At 53.7% G+C, this 11684-nt stretch overlaps 1 protein-coding gene across 1 annotated transcript in view; it reads right to left on the bottom strand.

The window, feature by feature from the left end:
- Window positions 1–1405, bottom strand: part of DIP2C (disco interacting protein 2 homolog C) — a 351333-nt gene extending 349928 nt beyond the window's left edge. The window contains exon 1 of the mRNA XM_034644335.1: window positions 669–1405. Coding sequence (XP_034500226.1) covers window positions 669–672 — 4 coding nt within the window. The 5' untranslated portion in view covers window positions 673–1405. The remainder of the gene's footprint in view (window positions 1–668) is intronic.
- Between the last annotated feature and the right edge of the window lie 10279 nt (window positions 1406–11684).

Raw genomic sequence — 11684 nt, forward strand, 5'->3', positions numbered from 1 at the left:
TGCAAGAAGATGCATGATAATACGAATAGAGGTTTTTTCCGGTGGTGGGATCACTTGTGGGTCTGGCCAAAGAATTTTCAATTAACACTACTTGGTAATAGCGTTTCATGTCTTTGAAGACGTTTTGGGCGGCATATGCTTTCATAAAGCTTCTTCGTAACACTAATTTTACTGGTTATGTTCACTGCCATCCAACCCAGAGTCCGAGTGATACAATGTGACAGCACAGCCCTGGGCCCACAAAGCCAGCCGCGCCTTCACCCATAGCTGGAGCCTGCATCCTGCCCGCCCACGACAACGGGCCGCAAACAGCACACGGAACTGCAAACGCGAACTTGCTCCTGAATGCCCCAGGACGTGAACACAGACTGACTCGGTCACTCAGCACCATTTGGAAACCTGGCTTTTTTTTTTCCACTTAGTGCGTACCACACTCCAAAGGCAGGAAGAACTGCTGTATTAAATTTTAATATAATTGCATCTTTATGGAGTACAGTGCCAAAAGAGCATGCCCTTGAGAGATGTGGACTCCAGGCCAATGCACCAGGCATGCCGTGCCTGCCCGTGCACCAGCATGTTCCAGAACAGCCTCAAGCTGCCCACAGAGCCCTGAGGAAGTCCACATATAAGCACTTCCAATACACAACATACACAACCAAGTCACTTACTCATTCCACAAGGATTTGCTGAACTGTGTGTCGGGCACAGCTGCAGACCGCGGACAACGAGGCAAACCTGAGCAGCGTTCACCCCTGAGCGCAGGCAGCAAGGAGAAAGCGGCAATGTGAGCTCACCCAGCTAAGCCGGGGTGGGGGCACGTACTTTGCCATGACAACACAGAGGGGGCAGCGACGGCCTGGGGGCAGGACGGAGGGCTGGGTCCCAAGTAGCAGACAAAATCCTAACGGTCCTCCAGCTCCTGACCGTTCCCTGGGTGCCCAGGCGGCACCGCCTCCCCGCTGGCCTGGCCGGCAGCCACCACCTCTGCCAGCCGGGTTTCCAAGAGCAGAACCTGGGACGTCTCCGGGCAGACGCCGGGGAAGATCGCCGCAGCCGGCCCTCGTGCAGGACAGCCCCCCGCACTTTATATCCGCCCCGGAGGTCCCCTAGGAAAACGGAAATCTGCCAGCCTGAGTTACAGCCCTGTCTTTGGCCGGTCACGACATCCACTAACAATTGCAAAACAACTCACACGGCCCTGCACCGACAGACAGACCCTCTATTATCGCCCGGCCAACCCGCCTGCTGGAATTCACTGGCGAGGACGCCGGGCGGCCTGCCCGCATCTGCCGGCTTCAGTCAGATTGACGTGCAGTCCCATGACGATGAGTAAGAGGCAGCCACACACTAGCTGGAGCACAGAGGAAAGAGCATGTAAAAATCTAAATACATCCTCCAAGTGGGCAGCCGGTCGGAGCCAGTTCCTGGATGACCGGTGCCTCGGGGCCCTCCCTCCCCGCCCGCGTGGCTCTGACGACAGGCTGGCGCTCTCCACTCCGCAGGGAAGGCCATCAGAATGCGGCTCTGGGCAGGCCTGCGCTGCGGTCTCGGACGCCTGCACCCGAAGGCACCCCAGCCGCAGCTCCGGAATGCCGGGTGAGGCCGGAGGAGGGACGGGCAGGACGACCAGGTTTGGGCAGAAGAGAAAGGTCAAAAAACACCCCTGAATTTGCAAAAGACCTTAAGCCACGCCGGGCCTCACACACACTCACGTGCACGCCGTCTTTTCTGAGGGTGATGGCACTTAGCAGCTCTTCCTTTATCCAAATAAATACAAACACCACCTTTTAAAATTGTACTGAATCGCTGATTACTTACAGACAGGCAACAGTTGCCCAAAATACCACACACACACAAAAAATTAACACGAAATTATATATAATAAAATTTATTTTTAAATGACAACCCATCAATTAAACGTAAATACTGGAGGATATGACATTTGGTGGTAATGGAATGAAACAACAAAGATCACCAGTAAATTTCCTTGAAAAGGGGACAATCAAAATTTTCTTAAACGGCATGTCCAAAGACATTTTCATCACCTGGAAAACTAGACTAACTGCATCTAGATGAAATACGTGAAAACTGATTTCATTCCAAAATAAGGAACTACTTAAAAACTACTTCTTATTCACCAAGAAATCAAGCCATAAGCTCTGGACAGATGAAAAGCACCACAAATAAGGAGCCATCACTTCCATGGGATACTCCTTCCAAAGTCCAACCATCTTAGCCCTCGGTCAGGCCCTACCGTTGGAGTCCTTAGTGACCAGCTACTGTTTTAAGTGTGCAACACTGGTCTTCATAACAACCTATGACTGAGATACAGTTATGAACCCCATTTCACAGATGACAAAACAGAGGCAAAGAATGGTCAAGGCACACCTGCCAAGGTCACACCTCTGGCCGGGCCATCGGCTGCAGGGCCCGAGCGTCCCCTCAAGCTGCCCCTCCCGCCGGGATTCCCTTGGTGCACCTGTAGTCAGCAACCATGCACAGGAGGGGGTGGGGGTGGTGGCAGAGGGCTGCCACCGCCCCCCAACAGCACTGTGAATGGTTACGGGGTCCTCTTCCCGCTCTCTGCCCCACTTCTGGCTTTTTCTCCTTCCCATCCTTGAGCCCATCAAATGGCTTCACTGGTTTAGAGAGGGTCCACACGGCCCCCGAAGATACTCTGGCCTCTCCAGGTCAGGATGCCAGAGCTGAGAAAGTGCCAGAGCCGAACAAGAGTGGAGACCATCCGGCGAGCCCCACCTCGGGAGACACTGAGCCCACCGAGGACAAAACCACCTGAGGTCCCACAGACAGTGAGTCAGGGGTCAACCCCGCTTCCGTTCTTCATGGGAACCCACGTTTTGGCCTGTTCACAAACAATTCCCATTCATATTTACTCTCTGGTCACAGATACTGTCCTCCTATGACTTACTGATGAGAAACAAGACCGACGACCTGTTCTAGGAAAACCCCTCTGTTTCCTTCTGGCTCCATCCCCCATCATTAAAGTTAGACCTAATTACGTCGCTCACTGTACCAGGAGTCCTCCCTGCTATACGACAAAAGCTGAGTGGCTGAGGTGAGCAAGGGTCCGTTCGCCTAAAGGACGAGGAAGGTCCAGGGGGCAGGGGGAGATGGAGCGGCAGCCCCAGGACAACACCCCCACCCCGGGACCCCGGCTGCTGCTACCCACCAGCCTTCCAGAAGGCTCTCCTCCTTGCACCACGGCATCACAGCCGTGGCCCAGGCAAGGACAGAGGGTGAGGGCTGCATGGTGTTGTTTTAATCCAGAAAGGGACGTGCCCCCTGCCATGTAATTCTGATCAACATCCCATTCTCTACACGGGCCACCCAGCCACGCCTAGCTGCAGAAGTGAGTTTCAGCTGGGGTCACTGCTTCCCCAAAGCTGGAACTCCCTCAGTAAGGAAGCTGGGAAAACATGGCTCTCTTCCTGGCGGCGCCGGGGATCCTGGATCCCAGCAAACCGAGGAGCAACTGCAAGGGGTCTCATCTTCGTACGTGAATATGTCCCACGGCGACTGCGGTCACTTTCTACTTTCACTGGGAGGCACACACTCTCTCCACCTGACACCACCCAGGAAACAGTGGGCTTGCCGAGGGGATGGGCTTCTACCGGGTGGAGGGAAACCCTGAGGCTACCTGCAGGCCCAGCAGAATCGAGAGCGCTACCCGCTCCGGCCCCAGCGCGGCCACCACGGACAGGCGAGCATGGGCCGGACCCCGCCTGGCTCACACGCGGCTCACCTGCCGTGCACCTCACACCGCCATCACCTAAAAAGGTCTGTTGCATACGCACTTTGCTGTTTGTTCCTGATTTGGGGATGTACACGGATACGAACACGTGGAACCACAAACCTGGAAGGTCGTTACGTCAGCACCGAGCCGCCCGCAGACAGTCCTGAGCTCCCCCAGCTCCCTCCAAGGCAGTCAGGTTATCATCCCACATCACTGCTGAGCCGAGCCAGGGCCCAGAAAGTCTTAGGAGCTGCAGGAATCATTCAGCTACTAAGCTGCAGAACGGGGGACGGGGGTCAAGACGAGGAGGCTGACCTCGCACTGACCTCTCCCTAGGCTGAAACATATCCCGAGTTAACAAGGTAAGACATCGCCACACACTCGCTCCAGAGGCGGCCGCTGCGGACGGCCGGTGGCCGGATGGCCGGGTGGTTTACTTCACTGCGCGCTCAGACCTGTTTGCTCGAAAGCCTGCCAGCACCAAACTCGGACTTCCACACGCCCAAGAATTCTGTTTACATTTTACTTATTTTAAAGAAAGAGAGAGAGCACGTGGGGCCGGGGGAGAGACCAAGAGAAGCAGGCTCCCCACTGAGCAAGGAGCCTGACACGGGGCTCGATCCTAGGACCCCAGGATCATGACCTGAGCCGAAATCAAGAGTCAGACGCTTCACCGACAGAGTCACCCAGGGGCCCCCACGCACCCAAGAATTTTTTTTTTTAAAGATTTTATTTATTTATTTGACAGAGAGAGACAGCCAGCGAGAGAGGGAACACAAGCAGGGGGAGTGGGAGAGGAAGAAGCAGGCTCATAGCGGAGGAGCCTGATGTGGGGCTCGATCCCACAACGCCGGGATCACGCCCTGAGCCGAAGGCAGACGCTTAACCGCTGTGCCACCCAGGCGCCCCCCAAGAATTTTTAAACAACGCAAACAAGCTCACTTCCGGCACCAAGAGCCTGCCGGCTTTGCCATGGCCTCCCACGCGCTCTGTCAGGCGACAGGCTCCACGCAGGCCAGGCAGGTCCTCACCGGAGGGTCAGACCCAGACCCTGGCACAGCCACCGGCAGGAGCTCTGAGGACGGGCAAACTGATAACTGGCAAGAGGAGAGAAGGAGGAGCCCTGTGTCCGAGGGAAAGAAGAATGCGGGGGGCAGGTGGACAGGAGAACCACCACCGCAGGGGTTCTGGGCCTCTGCGTGGGGCTGTCCTCTGCAGTGTGGGGTATGTGGCAGTGTCCCTCTCCTCAGGGATGGCTGGACCACCCCAACCCCAGTCCCAATGACCACAGCACTGTCCAGACATCAGTACAAGCCCTCTGCCCTGGAGTGAAGACCGCCCAGTTGGGACCTACGAGCCCGGCAGGTGGCTGAGGCGAATTTGGGGAACATTGGCTGGGCAGACTCTGAATGGCTCAACGAGAAGTCTGGTCTGTTTCTGTGGGTTTCCAACCAAGGAATGGCAGGACCAGGGCTGTGTTTGGGGGCGTGTGTAGGACGGTCACACAGAAGCCAGTGAGACCCCTGGATTCTCACTGCCTGGCTCCACGGAAAACCAAACACATGCTTGCCACGTGGCAGCAACGAGACAGGAAACAGGCTATGGGAAACAGTACGCCACGGGGACCCTCGGGTGCACCAAGCCAGGAGCTCTAGGCTCGCTCACGTACAAACCCTCACAATAACCCAGAGAGGCGGCTGTGACTGCTCCCTTCTCCTGCGGAAGGAGCCCATCCAAAGTCCTCAGGAGCACGAAACAAGGTCCCCCCTCGGGGAATCAGGCACCCTGGACACAGGCCCACCACGTTGCCACAAGAACGGAAGGTGGAGCCCAAGATCTGGGCGTGGGCAAGCACCCCCTCTCCATGCCCCAAATGTCAGATCAAGGGTGGCACATTACAGACGGAACCTGTGCTCAAACCTGACAACGCAGCCAACAGCCCTGCCGTTGCCTGAAATCAGCCCTGCTCAGCAGGCCGCACTGCCCTTCAGGCTTAATCTCATGACTGGGACTCAGCGTGAAGGTCACCGTGGCCGGGGTTCAAGGCGGACAGCTGTCCTCAAGGAGGGGTGACGGACTTCACATCAAGAGCTAAGACACAACCATGCTTTAGGGAAACCTCCCCACCTACCATCTATCCCATCTTGTTTCAGTCAAGTCCCTTCTAACCAGATGTGGACTAAGCTCTTCCCAGTTTATGGTACAGAACAGAGAGCCCTGGGCAGAGAGGAGCCGCTCTCCTGTCGCCCGCCGAAACCCCGCCCGGTGAGGCTCCGCACGCAGCTGTGCTGAGAACCCGCTGTCCCCCAGGAAACGGCGACGTTGGCCGAACCCACTTCTGCACTCGAACAACGCGTGTTATGAACGCCAGGCGCTCACAGACTGACCGCATCTCATCCAGGAGTCAGAACGGGAGGATGGGCAAACCTTCGCAGCCCGCACCAGCCAGGACTCTGCCGACCACACGACCTCTCTGGTTTTTCACTTTGTTTAAATAATTAAGGATACTTATCGACAAGGAAAAAAATGCACGATGAAACAGAACAAAAAATTTAAAAAAAACAGTTTTCTTTCTAATTAAAGATTTTTAAATTCTTCCATTTTTTTTTAATAGTTGTAATTATAACCCTACTTAATGTTAAGCACTTCAACAGAATGAGAGGTTAATTATACAGACTCTGGTAATTATGAAAAGTAAAATAACGTATAAAATGTCATAATGAATAATTAATAAGGCCTCTTTGATCTGGTTGAGACCAGGGATGCAGTGTGAACAGGCTGTCTCTTTGGTGCGGGATAATCCTACGGAATAAATCAGGTTATCTGGTACCAAAAGCAGGAGTTCGTAATAAGCACTTAATCCTGCCTGGAAAACAGCATTGAGCATTTTCGATTAGTTTCATACTCAGAGACACCAAAAGGGAGGCGTGGTCACTCCTGAACCTTTGTGTACAGAACAGAGACCACATACGTGTGATGAAACGCTCCGGGACTCGGTTTCCATTCCACGGGACCGCATCGTGGGGCCGCTCGTCCCGTGACAACTGTTAGAGCCGGGCACCGCGGGGGACATGGCAGCATCGGAAGGCAGGGGCGCTTGCGCTCAAAGAACACCAAGTCTCCCAAGAAGCCAAACTACCCAAATTATTCAAGTCAACAAAGTTATCTCATATACTGTTAAAACTATTTGAAATAATTCAAACAACTGAAATCATCGCGTTAACGGATTTAGGATCATTGAAGTTAATGCCAAGAAGTTACTCCAACTGTTACTTTAATTCATGTCGTAAAATAATGGTTTTAAAGTACCAATTGCCTTGGTACCTTGCATTTAACTCCATTTCCCATGTTTTAGGGAAAGAAGACTCTGGAGTCTTATGTTCCCAGGCTTTTATCTGTCCCTCGGGGGCTTAGCGCCTTGTAGCAATCTGCATTTTAATTAAATCTGGTAAGACGATGTCATCTGCAGGGACCTGATTTTGCTTCAAGAGGAGGGACCCTTGTGATCACGTGCGATACATGGTTATAGCCGTCAACATCAACGCGGCCTAAATGTGTCAGTTAGAAACAACAGGACGATCGGCGGGACGCTTAGTACTTAGCACCTGGAGGGGTCGACGCTCTTCAAACGTTTATATTAGAGCATTCTTTCATGAGTGGACCTTTAGAGGGAACGCTAAGATACTTGTTTGAAACCAATTTTACATTTGGACACGTCTGTATCCCATGTTCACTCAATGCTGACCATCCCGCTTTCTCCAGCAAGCCCTCCCGAGATCGTTAAAACGTAGGAATGAGTTGCAAATGTGTCCTGGGAGCGTCTACGTGTGAAGCTGGGGCTTTTGTACCTACAAGTGCGGGGAAGGCTTTCCGACCTGAACACGGGATTCGTAACAGCATCCAAACCTCACTCCCACTTTGGGCTCTAAGACGCAATTTTCCAGGAAGCAAACCACCAATATTCAATTACCAATATTCAAGTGGACTTGTGAAACCTTTAGAAACTACCAACTATGATTTAAGATTACTTTTTAAGCGGGGCAGAACCCGTTTCAGGGAACAGAACGGAGTGAAGCATATAAAAGCCCACGACTTAATTAAAGAGCAGGATGAACAGAAGAGACCGCATCACTCTGTAAAGAAACCTCAGCCCTACTCCAGAAAGGCAAAGTCGGCTTCCTCGTCCGCCAGGTCTGAGAAAATACGCCACGCACGTGAAGAACGCACAGCGACGCTGTCATCGTGTCAGGACGGGAGTGATGACAGCAGCACAGGTGCGGCAGGACCGGAATTCCTGTCTGGAGGCGTGTTCACCCCCGTCTCTCTCAGTTTCCGCCAGGAGCCATGCACACCACACCTGGGACCCGACTCTTCACTCACGCTGGGTCTGCAGCGTACCTTCAAGGGGACAAGCACACAGCCCTTCTCTTTCAAGGGACATCTAGCTTACCAATGACTTCGTTTTGGGGACACATAATACTTTATTCTACAACGTCTCAGATTTCAGTGGCCTCTGTATTTCTTCGTATGGCCGCAGGGCTCAGGCACACCGATTACTTCCCTGTTCCAGTAAGATGTGGCCCACCTATGTCCTCTGGGGCATGATCACGGAGCAGAGAAACCTCGAAGCCCGTGACCCTGGATGGGCGGTAAATAGAGAAAGTACTAACCGCCAACCTGTGCCCACTGCTAACCGGAAGGATCACACCGCTCCCGCTCTGCATTCCTCTCCCACTCCCCGGGGCGCACCTGTCCATCACCTGCGAGGAGTCTGTTCTCAGAGAGAGCGTGGCGAGCAGCTGCAAGCCGAGCACATCTCCAGCCCGAGACACCTCGGGGCAGAGGGCCGCCTGAAGCACCACCGCCGTCTGGCAGAGGCTCTGGACGTGCTTCCTCCACTCCTCCCTGACCACGTGCCCCGGCTGCAGGCAGCTCAGCAGCTCCCCGACTGCCCTGCAAAGGGTGGGCGCTCACGTACTCAAGAAATCCGACCGAGAGCTCTGAACACAGCAGCCCGCACAGGGGCAGACAGGTCATTCCGTCACATCGCACGGCCCCTGCCTCCCCACCCCCTGCAACTGGTTCCCAGCCCCGTTACTCCCAAAGCATGCTGGCCTGCCCCTGCGCCGGGCCGGGGCCGTGCGGATGCCGGCAGCACGATGGAAAAGCCGGAATACTTCTCAATGCTAGCTGCACAGTACTGACCTGCTACAACCACCCACCCAGAACAGACCTCTGCAGACTCCAGGGCAGCCCTAACATGCAGCTCGGGCTGAGGCCTCCCAGGGCTGCCCCGTGCTCAGCTCTCCTCCACCTGGCCCACCGGGCCTGCGTAAAAACATGCTTTCCCTGGGGCGCCTGGGTGGCGCAGTCGTTAAGCGTATGCCTTTGGCTCAGGGCGTGACCCTGGAGTTCTGGGATCGAGCCCCACATCAGGCTCCTCTGCTATGAGCCTGCTTCTTCCTCTCCCACTCCCCCTGCCTGTGTTCCCTCTCTCGCTGGCTGTCTCTGTCAAATAAATAAATAAATAAAATCTTTGAAAAAAAAAATGCTTTCCCCGTCGAGTCACACCAGCTGAGTCTTTCCACTGACAGACGGCAGACACCAGTGGTTATATTCAGTAAGACCTTGCCAGCCTAGTTCCGTGCTCCCCGGCCTAAACCATCCTGGTTCTACCATGCTGATAAAGCTGGACTGTCTCCCCAGACAAACGCTAATGTCTGGCAGAGACGCACTCCAAACCCACCGCTCTGCTTCGTGAAACCATCACAACGAAGGGCCAGGCGTTTCCTGCTAGAGTGGAACCACATCTTCCCACAACTAGACTGAACTTCCAGGAGTTCATGCAGCTGGCCGGGATGAAAGGTTAGGGCACAAGGCTGCTCCCGTCTGCTCCAGGCCACTGAGCCTCAGGCCAGGCACCCAAAGCAGCCGGGCAGGTGCCAGGAGCCTGGACCCCCAGCATTTGCGGCCCACCTGCAAAGTGAGTCCCCCCTCACCCGTGGACCACTCCCCTTACCAAAAAACGTGTTCAAAAATTCCTGAACTTTGATGGGGCACCTGGGGGACTCAGCCAATTCAGCGTCTGACTCTTGATTTGTTCTCAGGGTTGCAAGATCGAGCCCTCCATCGGGCTCTGAGCTCGGCAGGAACTCTGCCCAAGATTCTCTCTCCCTCTGCCCTCCCCTCCATGTGCTCTTGCTCTCAAAAGTAAAAAATTAAAAATAAAATGAAATCCTGAACTCTGGGACTTATAATGATCATAGAGTGGATTAGGAAAACAGAATCAAAACCACAATGAAGAAAAAGCCACCAAGGCACCAAATACAGAGCGTGTCTCAGTGACACTCATACTGAAGAGTAATTCTGTGACTTGTTCTTCAGGTAGCCCTGCCCCGCGGCACGGCGGCTGGCACACGGCACGCGGCCATAGACGAGCTTTGAACCAATGTGGGAAAAGGCACTCGGCTCCCCAGACGGAGGCAGATCCAGATCTTTTCCTTGAGCCTTGTTTCTAAGTGATCTCCTGGCTTTGCCTATTGAAAGGATGGTCGGTCCTTCAGCCCCAGCAGATGGTTCCTTCCAGAAACCTCCCCAGACTGTCTGCACCTTTGCACGTTCCCTCGGGTTCCCTGGGCCGGAGTCTTGCTGCTGGAGAGCACCTGCATTTGCAAACCTGGGTAACCAGCAAGACGACAAAGCCTGCCAGTCCCAGGCTGGCAACCTTGGTTTTCCCGCCACACCCAGTAGCATTTCATGAGAAGGAACACTAATAAAAATATTAGCATCTACAGAAATGCGGTCTTTTAGATATTCAGACTTCCCAGGAATAGCAAGTCAAGGGAAATGCCTCTCCTAACCTCTGCTGACATTTCATTGGTCTGAATGTTACGAGGACTTGTTATTTTTAACCTGCTTGCATCGACCAGCTGCTCTCAGCTACAGGGTCAGGCAGCCCCACTCGAGGGGATATCAGCTCATCAGAGTCCAAAGTGACACGGCAGGGTGCTAAGGTTTTAGTTGGAAATGTCTCCCCTCCCTTTCTTCCAGAGATACCGAATTTCTCACCAGAAAAAACCTAGGTGACAAACCCGAGGGATGAAATCTTACGTTGAACGAGGTCATGAACGTTGAACCTCTCCACGTCTGAATCCAAAAAAAGTACACTTTGACCTGGACTTCCCTTTTAATTTCCAGATTTTCTCCCACTTTTTATCACGAAAAGTTTCAAACATACTAAGAAGTTGAGAGAATGGGGGCGCCTGGGTGGCACAGTGGTTAAGCGTCTGCCTTCGGCTCAGGGCGTGATCCCGGCGTTGGGATCGAGCCCCACATCAGGCTCCTCCGCTATGAGCCTGCTTCTTCCTCTCCCACTCCCCTGCTTGTGTTGCCTCTCTCACTGGCTGTCTCTATCTCTGTTGAATAAATAAATAAAATCTTTAAAAAAAAAAAAAGAAGTTGAGAGAATGAAAATACCCAACTCTCTCCGCAAGGATCAGCAGCCACGGACGCTGCCCCCTCACAGCTCCGCCCACAGCCAGCATCACTCTTCACCTGGGATGTCACCCTGACCTACGTAGCCGACGCTTTCTAGGACCAGGGAGCCTACAACTACAGCCCATCGTCACACACAATTAACAACTCCATATCCTCCTTGTCCGGCTGATATTCAAATTAGCTCACTTGTCCCCAAAAACGGCTCTCACGGCCTTTTTTCTTCCACCAAACCAACCCAACCGAGATCACGCCCTGCCTTTGGTGACTCACTCTTCTCTTTGGTCTGTAACAGCCCCCTCGCCTCTACCCACCCGCTAATTTGTCATGGTCTTCACTCTTGTGGAATGTGCCCTGTTCTAGGGGGGTTTCCTCGGGCGTCAAAAGTTGCTCCTCTATGCACCCCCATTTCTGGTGCGTGGGAAGCTCCCTGCCC

Source organism: Ailuropoda melanoleuca, chromosome 15, assembly GCF_002007445.2.
Source record: "Ailuropoda melanoleuca isolate Jingjing chromosome 15, ASM200744v2, whole genome shotgun sequence".
In the NCBI taxonomy this organism is placed as follows: domain Eukaryota; kingdom Metazoa; phylum Chordata; class Mammalia; order Carnivora; family Ursidae; genus Ailuropoda; species Ailuropoda melanoleuca.